The following is a 20,688-nucleotide window of genomic DNA, read 5'->3' as shown; positions in this document are numbered from 1 at the left end:
TTGTTACTTAAAAAAAGTAATGAATTACACACCCTAGTTACTTTTGAAAGAAAGAAATGCCTTACTTTACTAATAAATAAGTCACTGCTGAAAGTAATAAGTTGCAATCATTTTGGATAACTCTTAAACATCACCGGAGATGCACCATAAATCAATGAAAAATAACAATATAAAGTGAAACCTCATTTACCCCTGATCAGCACCAATCCTTAATCTAATCAGGACAGTACTGAACACATGTTTTATGTAGCTCCGATTCCATCAGAAGTGTGGTCCAGGTATCTTCAAAGGTGTTCCAGTTGGATGGAGGCTGCCCCCCCGATTCCACCGCGGAAACGGTCAGCATTATCCCGATACTGATCATGACATATCTAGTAAGGCATTTTTCAGCATTTGTAGACTAAAGATACTCTTACACTTTTACGGTAAGTACATCTTGATTTGAGCTTGTTTTTAGATTAACATCCCAGTTTGAAAACCAAACCTGCGTTAGCTAGTGACTTAGCATTTACTATGCTCAGTGGCGGCGCCGGAGTATTTGTGTTGGGTAATCTATGGTAGGGCTAACCCATACAGTGGTGGGGCTCAAGTCAGTATTTGCAATGTAATTACATACACGCTCCCCTTGACAGTGAAACGCCACGCGTGAGGTTTAGATTATTTCCCTGTCTCAATCCAAATTAAACTACAGTATATGAAATAAAAAGGCACATTTGTCTTGTAGTAAATAAAAAGGGCGACCTGGAGCCAATCCTGCAATTTCCCCACAGGTGAAAGAGTTGACATGCTGAAAACCCAACCCCTGCAGGGGGGTCAGGGGGGATTGTCCCCCAGGAGATTTTTTGAAGTACCAACATAAAATACACATTCTGGTACTCTCTTGAGGAGAAAAAAAAAAATCTATTTCGACACATTTAAAAAAAAAAATGAATGCCATTTTAGTTTTTTGTTACTTTGTTCTGAAAGCTGAACCTGCTGCTCCTCACAGAGAGAAGAGAGAAGCGTCTGTGTGAATTACTTTACATTGTGGATAAGGGTGGATAGCCCCCATTGTTCTGTGTGTCAAAATGAAAGACAGCCCACACACCTATCAATCATCAAACCGTGGGGTCTTATAGTTGTACCGATGTACATAGAGATGTACTACAGCAAAGGTATTCTCCTTCGGGACTTCCTGCAACAACACCACGCCGTTATCGTGATTCTGATTGGCCAGAAGACATTATTAAAGATGTTCTATTGAGAAGACGATCACTACGTGACAAAAGTTTTCAAAACCGTTTCTAGTCTTCGGTATTTCCAGACAAGTGGCTACTGAAATCAATCTTACTAACTGCTGTCTGTGCAATTTACTCCGCACGAGTTGGCGGACTTTATTTTGCTTACTTTAACATCATTGTTCATGGTGGGGCTAAGGTGGGGCTAAGCCATTTCTTGGTATGGCTGTAGCCTACCCCAGCCATACCCTGGCGCCACCACTGACTATGCTAATAGTCCCTGGCCCCATCTGGCCAAAATACAAATACGATGGCAACTCCAAACTGAATGCTAAGTTTATAACAGTATTCTTTCTGCAACCTATTGGTCGAGGTCAGATTGTTAGATGAAAGTGTTTGTTAATTCAACTTACCTTGGTGGTTTTTATCTTGTTCCCTGTAGCACAGCTCCAGCCCTTCAGATCAGGAAGGACTTTGCATTCCTCCCCGTCAAGGCACGGATGCATCTGACACCACCACTTCTGCTCCACTATGGAGGCTGGTGGGGGGGACACGCCAAAGAGAACATATTCAGAACCTCTTTATTCAGGTGGCCTGCCCACTGCCTTTCAAAGACTCGGGTCACCTTTATGGGAATCTATTCATTGGGCAAGTTAACCCAAACATTTACAAATGAGCAAAACCAAAATGATGTTTCATCTGGATCAACAAGAGTTATATAAAAGTGCTGACAGCTGTAACAAATAATACGTTAATTATGTAATAATAAATAAGATAAAACATGTCCTATAGTTCTAAATTACACAAACATGCAGACCAGACACCTTTATGACAGAGTAAGCTAGCGTGATATCACGGAGGTGGTTGCAGTTACATGGGTGTAGGATTACTGCAGTTGCAAACTATAGAGTTCTACCCCTAGATGTTTGCTATAGGAATACAGCTTTTATTGTTATTCTTTATATTTTTTAATGAAGATGACTTTTTTGCCCTAACTGTTTTGCTGCAACTTTATTGAAACCCAGAGTCTGAATGAAGCGTGCTCCATGCGTCAGCAGCCTGAGATAAAGCAACCCTCAAATAGCTGTTTCTCTACACGTCACATTCTGACAGCTGTCAGGTAAATGATGTAAGGTTTGCTTTGTGACTGGCAACACTTGGTAAATCTATTTTGAGTATTCGAACACTTCAGTGAGATCCTTGTCAAACATATCTACGTGTTCACCGGGTGAAAAAGAACGAGCCGAGGGGAAGCTGCCTCCATAACGAGTGCATTAGGCTTCTGCTACTCCATTGTACCAGACACTATTTCAATTTGCCACATTACAGAGGTCATTATCTACACTGCACATGCCACTCTAGCAGCATTAGTGTTCTCTGCTAATGAAGAGGACTGCTATCATAATCCACAGAGCACCTGAGCCTCACACAGTGATCGGCTCAGAATGGATACTTTATGACATGAGGTTATAGCAGCAGTGAGCATCAGGTCAACTGCAAGCAGGTGGTGGTTTTATAACAACAGCTATTTAAAAGCCACAAAGGTTTCTCATAACATTGTATGGGAGTATTGATAAGCAAACATACATTAAGTGCATGGGATACGTTTCATTTAACAGTTAATGATGCTGTAAAAACACGAGGGCCGCTCAAACTGACAACATCTGGGAGCAGAAAATAGATCTGTTGATTTCATTTTCTTTATTGTCGCTGTTAGAAACAACGGTTTGCGTTGAACCTTGAGCTATGTTTGTTTACGATCAGTAGTGTGTTTGCATCTTATATTAAAGCTAGCATTGTTTAATTGCAATCATTTGCAAGAATTAGTATCACATCAGTGCACTGAAAAATAGTACAGAAGATAGAGAGTTCTCTTGCCTGTTATGCTTTTTGGGGTGTTCCCCCTCCTGTAGTATGTTCTATAGGTGTTGTAGGTGCTTGTAAATGGTCTGCAAAGGATCACATCCCTGTGTTCCCTCCAGAGGGAGTTTCTCTCCCTGTAACGACGAGACGCCGTTACTAGAGCTCACGTGGACATGTGGCTATAATCATTGTACTGTGTGGGGTATATTGACGACAACTTCCCTGTTCCCCATGTATGTTTTTGCTGATTGTGTGCACCTGGTGCCCTGTGTTGTCTCCTCCCCCCTCACCTGTGTCTAATTGCTCCCCCCCACCTGTGTCTTGTTTTGCTAATTAGTGTATAGGTATTTAGGCTCTGTTTTCCCTGTCTGTGGGAGAGGCTGGTAGGTGTGTGTGAGATCTTTGTGGCTGCAGGATGTGTTCACGGAGAACAGCAGGATTGAGGCTGTGAACTTTGTGCACATTATTTTAATAAATGCCCACGTCGGGTTATATTTTTGGACGTTCTGCCTCTGCCTCCTTGCTTGGTCGGGCCGCTCAACGGTCAGTCTCACACTCCCACACACGTCTTTCAATTTATGTGCATCTTTATTAGTTAATCGAATCAGAATCTCTTCATAGTTTCCGCCATGGTCGGTCACATGACCGTTGGGTAAGTCAGGCAGCCAGGGGGCAGTTATTAGTGACAGACCAGAATTACTGTGGCATATTACGTTATTACTGACATTGTTGTTCAAACTAAACACATTTTGTTAACTATGGATTTGGATGGATTTTTTTCTCTCTATACAATATACATTTACAGTCTTAAAAAAAAGCCAACCAGGCCTACTAAGTAAGTGCAGGGACATACCACACACATATAAGGAAATTGGTATTTTATAATCTTCAGGATCTTTTCTTTTCTTCTTTTCTTCACACTGTTAAATCTACATTTATATTTAATTCAATATGCCATTCCTTGCACACTTGTAAATAAATAATATCCTACTCTTCATATTGTTTATTTGTCAGATACAACATCACAAATCCATCCACTACCTGTAAACTACTTCAACTACAAACACGTAGATGGACATTTGAAGTTGATCTGTAGTTTAGTCATACAATAATCTTTTAAAGATTTCTTTACTTTTATCGCTTTTTCCAAAGTCACCATAAACAACTAAATGTGTTTAAGTCAAAAAGTATTATCTTCTGCTGTACCTTCCTAAATTACACATTGAAATCCATTGAAGTTCAGCTGTCTGGAGGTCCATTTGTCTTCCTTTAAGAGGACTTTGTCTCACACAGCGCGCGGCTATAGGTAATCCCTGGTTGTAGAAGAAAGAATAATTAAAAGGTTAAGTGCTGAACATTTGCTTCTGAGATCATCCATGGAGCTTTAAACCGAGGCCAGTGGCTCACAGCGCTAATTTGCAGAAAATGTCAATACTAAAATGTCAAGGAATAGGTCAAACACGATTGGGTCCGGAGTTTAACCTGAAATCAGGCTTCTCAGACGAAAGAGAAGCAGGAACTTGAGCAGAGTCCGGGCTCCCTCATTAGCATGCTCAGAATCTCTGGGGGCCATTAACAGGCAGCGGGCGCTACATACCGTTCACAGGTGATTATAGGATGGTGAGGCCCTGCAGCAGACACTATTCACTGGGAGCGTTCATTCTGATATAACAACATTACGCCGGTCTAATTTAATTGGATTAGACAGGATAATAATGACCAATGGAAGGCCAGCTCTGTTCTGGGGAGTCCTCTGGACACTGTGGAGGTGGTGGGAGACAGGAGAATGGCAGCCAAGCTGTCCTCCCTGCTGGACAATGTGTCCCACCTCCTCCAGGACACCCTGCCCTCACTGTGCAGCACCTTCAGCGACAGGATGCTGCACCCCCACTGTCTCACGGAGAGATACCGCAGGTCCTTCCTTCCTGCAGCGGTCAGACTATACAACCAGCACAGCCCCTAGGGCCTAGTTGACCCCCCCCCCCACACACACACACACACACACACACACACACACACACACACACACACACACACACACACACACACACACACACACACACACACACACACACACACACACCATAACACATTAATAACTGTGTAATTTATACCTGGCTAAATCCTAAGAACTGTTACAAGGTGTGTATTTTGTATTTTGTAAATTGTGTAACTTGTGTAACCAACCACCTATGGGCGATATGTGCTATATGGGCAATATGTGCAATATATAAATGCCGTTAATAACTGTGTAATATATACCTGGCTGCTAAATCCTAAGAACTGTTACAGGATGTGTATTTTTTTAAATGATGTAACTTTTAATTTTTTTATTATATTTTTTATTATATCATAACTTAGTACTTTTTTTTAATGCATGTCACATATTTAACATATGTAAAATTAAGTTGTCTGTGGCTCTTTGTCCTGCTGTAACTACGCACATTTCCCGTCCGTGGGACTAATAAAGGTATTCTGATCTGATCTGATCTGAATCAAATGGAAGCACTGCTGCTACCAAAAATTAAAGATACACTTAAGAAACACCTTTATTTTCAAATTCCCCATTTACGTGTCCACCATTTCCACCACCTTCCTAAACATTCAAACAGATATTAAACAAATGTGGCAATTTATAATGAACTGCAGGGGGTATATTTCTTTTAGTTGTTTTTATTTTCTTATTTATTGTTTTAATATATGGAAAAACCCACGTAATCAGATTGTCCCAATCATATTTGAGTTGCTCTTTGCGAGTTGATTTGAATGTAACTGACTGTGCATTTAATCTGCATCTGCATTTAATTGAATAAAAATCATTGCAGACTTATCATATCAGAAAATGTTGTTTTGTTGTCCAAAGAATCAATAAAATGTTGTAACATGATGAAATGTCAAATTAAGACCCCTAACCATTTCACAGAATAAAAAAGATAGACCACCCCAATACTGCTGTTATTACTATGACATTATTGCAGCAGCTCATACTATCTACCTACAGTCTTCAAAGTTATATATGAGGAACCTTAAAGAGAAGACTGATAAACTACAAGCTTGACTTTGAAAAAACGTACTAAAGAATTATTGTCATTATGTGGGAGACATCCCCCCCCCGAAACACATACAGTACTTGAGACTGATGTCATTTCCCCAGCTATCCTCATTTCTTCTCTTCGCTCATATTTCACGGTGTGCACATACAAACGTGCATGTTTCGGCACTGTTGGTTGCCGATTGTATTAAAAAGAAAATTGGAAAAACATTTATCAAATCTGAAAAAGTGTGTACATTTGTATCTTCAAAAGCAACAGCGGTAATTCAAGTTTCAAAGTCTCAAAAATGCTACAACTACTGTCACAAACTGGATGAATGTGAAGTACTTTGTTAAAGGAGGATGAAAGCGTAATTAAGGAGCACTATTGGAGCGACTTTGATGGTTATTGGACTCAGGATTCATTCATTTAGACTCCCGCTGTATGAAGAAATTAAAGGACGGGGCAAGTGGAAACAATTCACAAAGGGATTAAACTGTTTAAAACACATGCTCAAAGTAAGCCTGATTTTGCCGATGTGTTTATGTGGATTCAAAAGTTGTAAATAATCTACAAAATGGAGGAGACCGATCTGATCGGAGCAACTGACAAATAATCCAACTGAAACCGGCATGGACAATGACTATGTTTTAAAAATGTGCTTATCCAGAAAAGCCTGGTTTGGACACTTTACGGGCAGAAGAAACATTTCTATTAAAGAAAGAATTATACATTTCTGTCTTTTTATGCCTTTAATAACTACTAACTTCAATCTTTTTAAAACCAATTAATCAATAATTTTTTTATATTTTATTCTAATGTAGAGACAAGGCTTTTAGCGACAATCATGTATTGCGTCACAATTGTATGTAAAATTAAAAAAATAAACCCCTGTGATCTTTGGCACGCCCCCAGGTTGGGAACCACTGCCCGAGAGCATGCACAGCTGTATCACCTATTTTACTCTAAATTGGACAGTCATTTACAAAATAGACCTTTCGCCTCTGTGGGACAAATAAAGGATTTCTGATTCTGATCCATATTAAAGAAGACCATTAAGGTTGAGAAGTATGGTCGTTTCTTCATAGATGTGTATACAATTGGACAGAGGAGCTACAAGAAATAATTTAAGCATAGGAACTTCTGCTTTGACACTTTTCAGTACTGGAGTTTGTCATGTGGTTGGGCTGGCAGTGTATACAAATTGGACTGTTCCACTTGGATTAAAACCTCTGAAGCTATTTTGTACATCTAGGAGCAATACATTGGTGGCCTTCCTCGCTCTTTGCCTGTCCTGTGGCCCCTCACTTTGTGGTTGAACCAACATCCCCTGTGATTGACTGTATCAGAATACTGAAGATGGCCCCGCCCTAGCCGAAGTTCTAACAGACCTTGATCATCTCAAAATGTTATAATTTGTCTGGTTTGTTGTACTATTGTTTATAAGAGCCGAAATCCATTTTGTGTATCAGCTTAACATGGTTGACTGCTTTGATCCAATTCAAGCAAAGAACATTAGAAATCTGGACTGCAAGTTGAATAATTGTTTGGGATAATTGCTCACCTTAACGCTGGGCTTGAATTATGAAATGTGATTCATATCATATCATTTGCTTGGTGACTATTGTTTATGAAAAAATCCCATGAAATTTGACGACAGTGTCCTGGAGCATGACCTTTTGTCTGGGACACACACATGCTCTGCCCAGGAGATAATAACTGAAATGTGTGTAGAGAACATTCTGCTTCATGACTGAAGGCATGTGCATTTCCTTTAATACACTGTAATGATAATCTACTTATTGCTAAAACACCTATGGATGATCCCAGTAAAGGTGTCCAGTCTGTCTATTCCCCCCCCCCCCCGTGTTATGTCTGTTGTTACTTCCTGTCTCTGTGTTTCCCTCATGTGGATTACTGATTCTGTTCACCTTGTGTTGTCCCCCCCTCCCCAGCTGTGTCTTGTCCTTGTGATTAGTCCTGCATGTGTTTGAGTTCTGGTTCTCTGTTAGCTGTTGTCAGTTGCTTGTAAGTTGTTAGAGGAATTGTTCTGGATTATCCTATGGAGGGTTTTGTTACTTTAGTTTGGCCTTGCCTTGTCCTGCTCTACTGATTAAAGGTATTTTCGGTTGAACCTTAGTCAGTCTGCATTAGGGTCCACCCTGCTCTGCTCTAAACCCTGACAGAAGTGTACCCTGATGACTGGTTAGAACCTGATCACGGCCCATGATGCATTGCTCTGCAGCGTACCGTCGACACAGGAGGGGGCTGCTCGGGTGGTCCCGGCCACCTGCCCGGGGAAGCAGGAGCACTTCACAGTTTGGGAGCGCTCCTCGATCTTGTTCTTGTTACAGCAGCGGTGCAGCGCCACCACCTCGCAGGTGCCGGTCCGGACCTGGTGCGCTGCTGGAGGAACACAGAGGAGAAGTCAGGGAGCATTCATTGGTTATTGTCTTCATTTACACACTGGTGGTTCTGGACTGAGTCCCAGAAGCCTCTCACTGGGGTCTCCATTGTCCGCCCTGCCTCCGCTCCTCTGTCTCAATAATGCACAGATGACCAGGGAGACACACCACACTTCACTTTTAAAATGAACTCTTTATCACAGCACTCAGCCTTCTGTGTCTTCTGAAAGGTGTTTCAAATGAGGACAATTTGGCATTATCTTAATTTGAATATATTTCTGAACAGAACAGTTTGTTAAAATGTGAGAGTAAAATGTTTCTCTCGAAGGAGTATTCTAGAAGGAATATTGGATATGTCTATGAACACTCCATAAATGAGAAAACATATATAAGTTATCTTTTAGGAATAACATGTTCCATAATTAGGCTATGAAGGATATATGGAGAAACCTCTCAGTAAACAAACGTTAGAATATAGATAGAAATACAATTTTGCATGTTTGACATTATTGCTACTGAAGTTGAGATTTGACTACAGGTGAACAGGGTCAAACTAATATTGGATAACACAGTGAAACTCCTCAAGTTGATTACTTTCAGTCTAGTTTTTTAAATAATTATGTTTCAATAGGCAAATCATGCATTATTTAATGCTTACCTTTAAGAGAATATACATACAAAAATATACAAATGTAGCTATTTTCTGTACAATATTTAAAAGAACATGTTATGGAAGCAAAATGGCCCAAACTCCATGAAAAAACAATGTTTATTTTATTTTTGAGGGAGAATGCTAAATGCATTCATACGCCTGTGTGTCCCATCTATACTATGACTGATGACATCAGTTCATCACGGCTGTTTTTTTTAATGGACACACTTTCTCACAGAAGACATAATAAAACAGTTTTCAAAGGGGGAGTAGTGTCTTTTGGGAGCCCCTCAGAAATGTCCTCTCTAAAAGTTTAAGTCCAAATCCAAGAATGGATATGGCTTTACCCACATCATTAAGAACTGTATTTTCACCCTGCTCAGTTTTGCTCACATTTGATGAATGCAAAGATACCTTTGAATAAATAATAAAGTATGACGTATGATATGGTAATAATTGGAACTGATACTGTTCTAGTTTTCCACAACAGCCTTTAAAATATCCAGGTATGTGAAGGGGAAAGTGCAGCGCTGCAGTATTTGGAGCCAATTTCCAGATCACGCTCCATTGTCTGAATTATTTAGAGCCTGAGCTACTCCTTTCACTTTGAATTGCATGTGACATTTTCTTGAGGTGTCCTTCTGCTGAGAGACTCACTGCTGCAGCAAACAGTAAATGTGAAATGATTGCGTGAAACTGGTCCAGACTGTGTACTTTTGCGAACCGCCGCTCCGCTAAACCAGTTAATTATGTTCTCACTTCAGCGTGTTACATCGGTGGACAGCAGTGCTTTCCAGCTGCTGAAACATCAATACTGAGACAACAGTCAGCCGCTCTGCTGAGGCTGAAAAAAACACGCAAAGATGTTCTGCAACTGGTGAGCTTCACTATATCCCTTAGAATCACCTACTGCAACCTTTTCAATTAAGAACGGAGGCAACACGGCACTTTCAATAAATTAAAGGGGCCCTATTCTGCTCATTTTCAGGTTCGTATCAGTATAGTGTCTCTACTTTAAAGAGTCCTCTCCTGCTGATGTTCAGGTGTTTATCAGTATGTAGTGTCTCTACTTTAAAGAGTCCTCTCCTGCTGATGTTCTGGTGTATATCAGTATGTAGTGTCTCTACTTTAAAGAGTCCTCTCCTGCTGATGTTCAGGTGTATATCAGTATGCAGTGTCTCTACTTTAAAGAGTCCTCTCCTGCTGATTTTCAGGGGCCGTATTCACAAAGGATCTTAGGGCTAAAAGTAGCTCCTAATTGGCGAATTTAGGAGAAACTCCTAAACATAATGGGCGTGTCAGTCTTAAATTTAGGACTCCTAATTGTATTCACTAAGAGCAATTCACAAAGTATTTTAGGGCTAAAAGTAGCACCTAAGTTTAGGAGAGCTTAAAAGTCCTCGAGAGGACTCCTAACTCAGTAAGACCTATTCACAAAGAATCTGAAAATGGCTGCGAGACGAAATGTTTTGGAGACAATGGAAGACTGTGAATTGATCAAGAGATATAGGCTAAATCGTGAGGGTATCAAACTTGTTGTGGAATTAGTGCGGGATGCAATAACATCCCCGACTAACAGGAATAACCCTATTAGTCCGGAAATAAAATGTTTGGCAACACTACGATATTTAGCAACAGGGAAAATGCCACTTTGCAATGCCGACGATTTAGGAATATCGCAACCATCAGTCAGCCGTGCCATAAACCAAACCATCAGCGCGCTCTCTAGACCACATATCATCCAACAGTTTATCCGGTTTCCTTTGGACAATCAACAACTACACAGGATCAAAGCCAACTTCATGGCAATTGCAGGTATGCCCGGTGTGGTCGGTGCTATTGACGGGACGCACATAAAAATAATTGCGCCATCAAAAGATGAGGACGTGTTCGTCAATAGAAAGAAAGTACATTCCATCAACACGCAGATTGTTTTCATTCATCATGATAGGGGGACTTGAACGGCGGTATGGGCTGTTATTGAAAGTGTTTAAGAGCTGGAAATATGCTCATTGGATAATAGTTTGCAGGATGCTTTTAATTGCCTCCTTGATTTAATGCAATTTATGTATTTTTATTGTTTGCTCTCTCTCTTTAACATGCATATACAACATCATTATCGTGGTCTGCACAAACTTGTCATCATGCGTTTATTCTGCTAACTGCACTGTCCATAACTATTTGATAGGAATACATTTCTAGCCTAGGCTCTTTCCTTGTTTTTCGGTGATTTAGTGGGCTCGTTTGTGGGATGTTGCGGATGAGTTTCACCGAGACCGCCTGCTCTGAACAACCAATCACCGTACTGACCGCTTCTAAACTCATGCACGAGAATCGACGTAATCCATAGCAACGGCGCGTCACTCTTAGTTCAGTCTTAGTGATTTATCCTTAGTATGAGTAGGTCTCAGCGGCTTTGTGAATAACTTTTAAGAAAAAACTCCAACGTAAAACGTTTTAGCGCGAGTTAGGAGCACTCCTAGCGGTAAGATAAAATGCTTTGTGAATACGGCCCCAGGTGTATATCAGTATGTAGTGTCTCTACTTTAAAAAGTCCTCTCTTGCTGATGTTCAGTGTATGGGAGAGAAACTCCCTCTGGAAGGATCACAGGGATTTTATTTTATATAACACACTAAGGGACAGGGAATACCCCAAAAAGCAGAATAGGGCCTCTTTAAGTCGGAGTGTTATATACTTGCACCATATGCTCCTTCCCTCCAATTGCATTGCATTGACCCAATGGCTGCCCTTACACATTTAGATAACAGCAGGCGCAAAAGGACTAATGCGACAATTCACATTGCTCTAATCGCTCGAGTTTGACCGCGGCTGTCAGCTGTGTTTACTCGCGTCATTCAAACAAGACACACTGGCGAGGAGGCGGGGCTTATCTCCATGATGTAGATACTATGGTAGGTACTGCCAACAATAAAATGAACATATTTTACAATGATTTAATTGTAATACATGTTTTCAAATATTGCCGAAGTAACTACTGATATCAGTTTGTAAAAACCATGAATTCATGATCTGGAGAATGTACAGATGGTAGGTAAACACTTTTACAATGCGTGTTTTCTGAATGGAGATCTGATCGATCAGGCTAGGCTAACATGTAGCTGCTCCATCCACAGGCACAATGCGAGACAAAAATGAAGCAGTGAGTCTGTGGCAGAGATGGAGTACTCGAGTCCTGGACTTGGACTCGAGTGCCGATTTTCGGGACTCGTGACTCGACTCGGACTCGCGCACTGATTGACGCGACTCGAACTTGGACTCGTGAATTCTCGTGCACGGTGACTTGGACTCGGACTCGAACACAGATAATGATGACTTGGACTCGGACTCGACTCGGACACTCCTTGGGTGACTCGGACTTGGACTCGGACTCGAACACAGGTAATGATGACTCGGACTTGGACTCGAGCAAGTTTTCTCTGGATTCTGATGTCCTCTGTCCTGGCGTGTGCACCTAAGAGGCGAGTTCAGTAGTGGGCCCCGCTATTCCAGTCTGAAGATGTCTAGAGACACACCCCGCATCATGCTGTATGCTTTTGCACATTCTGCTTCCACATTGGAAAAGAGCAGCGCAAAATGCTCGTTATGTGGAAACAATATTGAAGAGAAGGCTCCGTAATACATTACTCTAAGGATCGAGTTCAGACATATAGGCTGTCTTGAACACTATCATCAGAGTGATCTAATCAATAAATAAAGATTCAGCCGATAACACGAAAGCACATGGCTACTTAAGATGCAGAATGACGTCCTTTTGCATGCTATGTAGCCATGTGCTTTCTGGGGCTAAATATTTATTAGTAAACCGATTTAACTGGTAAAAGTTCCTTTAAAATAAGAGCCCCGTTATTACTATCAAAATAAAAGTGCAAAACGAAAACTTTACCATAGGAAAATATTGGCATACAAATATAATCACTTCTCTAAAAGGTAACTCATTTTAAATATAGTTTATGTATCTATAATAATAATAATAATAATAATATTAGTAATAAGCTTTATATTTGTATAGTGTGGTGATTGACATTATTCACCCACGGATCTATGGGTTGGGGTATTGTTCCGCACGGACATTTTAGTGAGCCGGACTTCCTGTTTCCGCCGTTCTTCGCTTCCCGTCCATGAAGTTGTTTACATGTGTGTTCCGATGCTAAATAAAAGTCTAGCTTGTAGCTTCGATACCCCGCCTCCTACTCCCATCTCTCGGCACCACAATAGCACCTATTACAAGAATTGTAGCCAAACTCGCTTCACAGCAGTTCAATAGACAGATTAGTATAACATGACATGATAAAAGCAATGTAGAGGAGCAGCTACATTTTAACACATATATCCACGAAGATTAATACATGAAGACTTGTGACTCGGACTTGACTTGGACTCTTCTTAGGTGACTCAGACTTGGACTCTGACTCGAACACAGGTAATGATGACTCGGACTCGACTCGGACACTCCTTGGGTGACTTCGGACTCGGACTCGAACAAAGGTAATGATGACTCGGACTCGACTCGGACTCTCCTTGGGTGACTCGGACTTGGACTCGGACTCGAAGAGTGGTGACTCGAGAGTGACTTGGACTCGTGAATTCGTGACTTGACTACAACACTGGTCTGTGGTTTCTACATTTATAACTTTTCTCCAGTCTCTGAACAGATATGAGGAGATGTTAGCTCTGTGAGCTAACTGCAGCTGTTTTGTTTTTCTGATTCAACGTCAGTGACGGCAGGCTGAGATCCTCACCGCTGATTGGCTACGGGGAGCGAGCGTAGCGCAAATTTGAAGCTCTCCCCAACACGCAAGTCACGTCATTTCCTTTACATGTAATCGCGACGCGCAAAAAAGTTGCATCGTGTCCGGTGTAAACGCACCATAAGACTCATGAATTTAAAAGGCAAATAGAGCAAATCAGAACAGAATAATTTTGGTTTTGAGTGTGCACTCAATGTTGATACCTGTGTGCTCTATCTATCCCTCTGATGTGCATCCTCATATATACAACATAAAGCAGGTAGTTTCCCAAAAGCAGCTGAATTCTTACTCATGGACAAAACAAGAAACCATATGAGAGACAACAGGCTGAGCTGCTTCAGATGTAACCCATGTTGCTGGTCTTTCTCTGAAGGAGAGCTTCACACTGAGAGGCTGGGGTTTTTCTGACTGGATTTGGAGTACTACATGCATTCCCACCCAGCGGCCCCTGCCCGCAGATACAGAGGAAAGCATTTCACTCAGGAATCAGTCTGTCCTGCACACCAGCTTTAAACCTGCTGCGCTGTGACTGAGAGGATGTCATTTAATAAAAAACATATAAAGAAATTAGTAAATGAGACATCAGTTGAGAGCATCCCATGTGGACAGTATTCCCTGGATCCCCTCCACACAGACTTGCTGTAGATCAACTCATTGTTTTGTAAAGGTGGACAGGTCCCATCTTCCTATTTTGATGACTCATCATCAGATTGTTTGAAGAGTATTTCCCTGTGGTGTGTGAGTTTCAGAAACTCACATCCGGTGTGTCATAGCACTAAGAAAAGTAACCAAAACACCTGACAACTCCCGGGTCTCCATCCACAGCCCAGCCTCACACTGAACAATAATCACATGACCCTGTGACTAAGCATACATTGCTCTCATGTAAGTGGACACATGGGCTTTATGAAGGACGTGATAAAAGAACAATCTTAATTTGTAAGTACCCATCTCTTTCTTGGACGTTATTCAGCTCCTCTCTTAATTTAAAAAAATGTATACCAGCTGTTGTATGATATTGGCATGGCATGTGCAGCTTGTGAAAGGCTCACATTCTGCTCGTTGATGCTTTTAGTAACACCAGAACTGACGCTGTGGAAATTCCCAGGTTTATTTTTGGTTAGGTTTATTTACCAGTACCTTGATTTTACCACTGCAGTTTTGAATTGTTTGGTGCATCTGGAATCGACTTCTCTTGTTATTCAGTCAATTAAAGTTCAAGAGACTGTTGCTGCCTCACGGCCAAGGGTCCACATTAACCAGTTAAGCCCCGAGCCTGTTTTTCAGGTCTCAGGCTCGAAAATGACATTCCCAGAACAAATGACCATATCTTCCCTTCTAAAAGGGTTAAATTAATAATCCTTTTTCTCAAAGCAATGATAAACCTGTGAGTTGGATGAAGGAAAGTCAGAATCAGTACAAAATTGTTTTATTTTAAAGTAAATTCAGATTGAACATAGTAAAGAAATGTAAATGATTGTGTCTTAAACATTAAAACCACCCTTGAATGATGGGGTAGAAGACTTAAAGCTATATAATATATAATAAGTAAGATTGATGCAAAACAAGTGACATTTCACCTTTTTAGAGAGGTTTAGCAACAAAAAAAAACACTTATGGGGTGATTTGGGTGGATTTGCCATATCTCTGGCCCCCCTCGGTCGATTTTGATGATTGACATCTCTTTTCAACCGTTAGAGCCAATAGAAGTCCCTAAAATCCATCTAAACATTAACCATTGGTGAATGAGTGATGTGTAGCCAGAATGCCCAAAACCGGAAGCTGTCATGCACTCTGGTAGCAGCTAATATGAAAACTCAGTTATTGACAAAAATATGAATATGGATTATCAGTAATCATTTCAGACACATTGGATTAACCTATGGATTAACCTTCAGCAGCGTTTTTATCGTTTTAATACCATTGAACACAACTTTTGATCAGAAACAGCAAAAGGCAAGACATATTGGCCGTGTTTGCTCCATAAAGCTACGTTGTGTGATGTCTGTGTTTGCTTCCCCTGACGCGAGTTCTGATAACTCAGTGATGATACTTATACTTCTTGTTTGTGCAGATCCGATAAGTAATGAGGGTATTTTAACGTGAGTTCTGTGCTAAGTGCGTTAGCATTTTTCTGCTCAGGGCTAATTCAGAGCCTTTGTTATTAAGCAAGTGGGATTTATCTTTTATTACTATACTGTAGCATGTCGTTTTTTTCCCAATGTCACGGATATAATCATATTCTGCATTGAATAAGATACATTGAATCATTTAAAAAAAATTGTATTTAGTTTCTATTTAACAAAATAAATGTGGTTTAATCCATGTGAGTTTACAACTACTAAAATAAGTTGGTTTTTCTATCACATCCGACGGGAGGAAATGCAGCCCGGCTCTCACTACCGATTTTTTATCATCATTTAATCATCATCTTTACGATCATTTAATGTAGTAGGCTATTATGTTCGCTGAATTGACATGAAAGCACTAACAAATATGAATATGCTGTAGTCAACTTCATTAAAAAGTTATTAACTTGCCTAAACTCAGTAATTCACTAAAGTAGGCTTCAAAACAAAACTCTCCCCTCCCCCCTCTGTTAACTAAGGCCCCGCCACACGAGGACACATACGGCTAAACGCATAGGATTAACGCAAACGCAAAAAAGCTTCCGTCCACACGCAATGTTCACCGGATAGTGTCTGTCCACACGAGACAGCTCCGTTTAGCTCCAACCGCTGGAGAAGCTGCAGTACATATGCAGGAGCCTGTAAGTGCCGCTGTAACTTCCTCTACAAAAAAAGGCGAAGAAGCATGGTTGTCATGGTTGCCCTTCTGTTTATTCTCCGCGGTGGGGGTCGGGGGAACTGGGCAGAGTTTTTCGCCAGTCAACGTGTGTTAAAGTTTAAATCTTCCGGACAAAATTATAAAAGTGCCAGTCGAAGGTCTTCTTTGTTATTTATTGAGCTTTAAAACAAATGAATAACGAATCTATATAATATAATAATATAATACATGGAGCCTCTCTTTTTCCTCCCTCTCTTCGGACAGCGTCAGTGTCTGTCTCATGCAGCAGCTGATCCAGTAATGAGTGACCCGGCCGACAGTAAAAATAAACATATTTATAACTAGTTTAGGTAGTTTGAGAGGTAATTAAAATAGCTAAGGCCGATGATCTGATTGAAGTGTGTGTTTTGCTCCGTTCACCGCTGCATCACAGCGTGAGGAGCTGCAGGTGAGCAGAGCTGCGTGTCTCCGTCCTGTCAGATTAGACTTCACTCGCGTTTATGTCCATATCGAGAGAAAGATAAATAATCGGAATTCAGTGTGCAGTTTACTTTGACGCGGGGGTGAGCAGCAGAGGTGGGGAAAGGCGGGGCTATTGCGTCATCATTATCAGAAAATGATCGTATAGGGCGCACACACGGAGCCGTTGGACCGCCCAGAGCATTGCGTATGCCGTTCTATCCACCTTGAGACCCGTTATCGTTTCCGCAGTTGTTTACTGTCATATTCGGTCGTCCTCGTGTGGCCGAACGGTCTATATGACACTAAACAGTAATGCAAATGACCGTTTTCGTCCTCGTGGAAGCAAGTAGTATGTTGGGGACTCTCTTTGTTTCAAATAATGGGCCATCAGAATGTGACAACTCTCCCATCCCCCTTCTTCTCCATTGCCGGTATAGGTCTTGATAAATGGTATAAAACAATTAAAACATTGCAAGCTGAGGCTGTGAAATTGTCTGTAATATTATTGCCATAACGATCACACATTGAGTTTATTCACAAATGTTGTGCAATGAAAAAATCTGACAGCCCCCCTTAAGCTGATCAACACATGCAGTGCAGCATTGTCGGTCTGAAAGGGTCTCTGGAATATCAAACAAAGTTTTAAAAACAGTGACGGGGTCCAAACTCAGAGGTGGAAGAAGTATTCCGATTATTTACCTTAGGGCTGTCAGTCGATTAAAATATTTAATCGCGATTAATCGCATGATTGCCCATAGTTAATCGCGATTAATCGCAAATTAATCGCACATTTTTTATCTGTTCTAAATGTACCTTAGAGGAATATTTTTCAAGTCTTTAATACTCGTATCAACATATGAGTGGACAAATATGCTTTGTGTAAATGTTTATTATCATTTGAACAATGAAAAATATTCTCATGAATATTAAACACAACAACCTCTGAACATTACAAGCTTCGCCTCAATTCAATCTGGAACCTCTCTCATACAATAGTGTGTGTGTGTGTGTGTGTGTGTGTGTGTGTGTGTGTGTGTGTGTGTGTGTGTGTGTGTGTGTGTGTGTGTGTGTGTGTGTGTGTGTGTGTGTGTGTGTGTGTGTGTGTGTGTGTGTGTGTGTGTGTGTGTGTGTGTGTGTGTGTGTGTGTGTGTGTGTGTGATCGTTGGAACTATGTGCAACTCAAGGCATACTGTATGCTCGAACGGGAGCTGCCTGGACACTGCAATCATGTTGCGCGCACTATCCGTGCTGAGCGTGCTGACTTTTCGTACAATGTCCCACTGTCTGGCTACCTGCATAAAATCAAGTGCTCGGCGCAGTTGTCGGCGAAATGTCACTCCTCTGTTTTCATTTAAACAGCTCCTTATATCCATTAGCGCAGCTAGCTACTACCAGATGCTAACAACAACAACAACAACAATACACGAAAGGTCTCTCTCTCGCGCCACACATACACACACCCTCCTGGTCCTCCCGATGGCCAGTCAGTGCCTGCCGGTGATCGTGGAAGTGTGGTCTGCCGGAAGCAGACGGCAGGAGCGGGGCTGTCAGCATCAGCTTGTAGATGGTATTTTAAACTCGATGCTCCCTGAAACTACGGGGCGGCCGAGGACAAAAAATAAACATGCGTTAATCGCGTTAAAATAATTAGTGGCGTTAATTTTTTTCTGTATTAACGCGTTATTAACGTGTTAACTTGACAGCCCTAGTAAAAATACGTGTTAGAGGCAAATGTCCTGCATTCAAAATGGTCAATTGGCCAAGTGAAAAGTATTATCATCTGAAAGTAAAATGAATCATTATGTTATTAGTATTAAATACATATAAGTATTTTTACAACTTGTATTTAGAAATACTCCGTTGTAATTATTGATGCATAAATGTGTTCATCCATTCAATGTGGCATCTGCTATAATGGGGTTAATTACTTAATAATACAACTGAATATAATACGTGATTGTTTGTAACCTTTATTTATCCAGATTGGCCCCGTTGAGATCATAGATCTCTTTTTCAAGGGAGACCTGCAGAATGATAATGTATGAGTTGATTTACTTCCATCTACTGTAGCCTACTGTGTAAAAACATCACAACAATATTCCAAACAATATACTGCATATTAAAGCAAACTATTGTAAAGGTAAAAGTATGAGCATAAAAAAGAAATAAGTGTAAACATTTACATTATTATTATTATTATGATGATTTAATATATAAAGACTATATATTATTTTATTAAAATTAAGATAATAAGATTAGATATACTTTATTTGATCTAAAATATTGATGTTTTTTCATTATAGTAGCCTGTGAAAACCATAACAAATAAGTGATTAAATGCTACAGTATTCAGCAAACACAACTACAGAGCTGCAAACATTGCAAACAAACTAAGTTCTACAACACCCAGTTGTCTTTGTGTATTTGTGAATGAAGCGCCATCTCATGGTTAAATCCTGAAATTGAACAAATGGGGAAATCTGGCAACGCCCTCTCAGGAAATAGTGGGAGGGCTTTAAAATCCCAGCCACTGGGATCCGCTGGGCTTTTGGTTGGAATCTGCTGGGTGGAGTCCTATCTAGAGTGCTACATCTGTAGATGTGACTGGAAAATACTATACTATCACTGATGATCACCTCTCAGCTGTCCTTCAGATATCCACCTCAGACACTAGAGGCTTCTCAATTCTTAAATTTCCCCTCCTCGACTCCCCCCCTCGACTCCTATCCTCAAGACTTAGTCCCGCCCACAGGAGATGCGAGCGGAGGGCCGAGGAGGGGAACCGAGGAGAGAGGAGGGGAAGCAGCAGGCGGTTAGAGAAATGAGAACTCCTCTCCTCTGAGCGGTCTTTTTAAAGAGACGTCCATTAATGATGACAGGAGGCACAGCAGCCCTCTGTCTGATGGACAGAACTGTGTTCATGATGACTTATATATTTACTTTGATTCATTGACAGTGGGGTATAATGAGACAATAACAGGCTACAGATGCAGGGACACACACACACACGTATATATATATTTATATAAATATATACAATTTCAGAATTAGACAAGTATGAGAGCACTTTCATAATAACGTAACACAATCAGAGACTGGATATATCCCCCCCCCCCCCCCCCCCTTCTCTCTGGTCGCTGAAATGGGGAATTGAGATTACGGGCCAAAAGTTGTATTTACAAGAATTAAAAGTAAGCATAGGACAACAAACCAACTGAGACCCGTCTGTCCGCCGAACCTACGCACTGTACAACACACACACCTACACACTGACTGTTCCACACAAATATCTACACACTGTACCACACACACCTACAGCTCCTAAAGCATAATCAGGCTACAGCCATTGTGTATTTTATTATGTGAAACACTAAATGGTCTTAGAAAAATATCGACTCTTTGTTTGTAGATATCTACTAAACTACAGCATACAAATACTGAGAGTAATGTAGGCCTGTTATAATGAGTGATATATTTTACACACTGCTCTGCTTTCTGCA

General features: G+C 40.9%; 1 protein-coding gene across 3 annotated transcripts in view; it reads right to left on the bottom strand.

The window, feature by feature from the left end:
- The window catches only part of LOC307022373 (chemokine-like protein TAFA-2), a 153,318-nt gene that overhangs the window by 8,663 nt on the left and 123,967 nt on the right, over window positions 1-20,688 (bottom strand). For 2 of the 3 annotated variants that reach the window (XR_013803370.1, XR_013803371.1), the window contains exons 1-2: window positions 3,096-3,298; window positions 1,631-1,755 (exon numbers count right to left, since the gene is read on the bottom strand). Coding sequence is in view for 1 of the 3 variants with exons in the window: in XM_079655166.1 (XP_079511292.1) it covers window positions 1,631-1,755; window positions 8,363-8,518 (281 nt within the window). In the remaining 2 variants the exon portion in view is untranslated. Of the gene's footprint in view, window positions 1-1,630; window positions 1,756-3,095; window positions 3,299-8,362; window positions 8,519-20,688 lie in introns of those variants that run through there. The other variant, XM_079655166.1, reaches the window with a different exon arrangement.

This window comes from Notothenia rossii, assembly GCF_949606895.1.
Source record: "Notothenia rossii genome assembly, chromosome: 10".
NCBI classification, from domain to species: domain Eukaryota; kingdom Metazoa; phylum Chordata; class Actinopteri; order Perciformes; family Nototheniidae; genus Notothenia; species Notothenia rossii.
The sequence above is the reverse complement of the archived record's forward strand: the minus strand, read 5'-3'. Positions and strand labels throughout refer to the sequence as shown.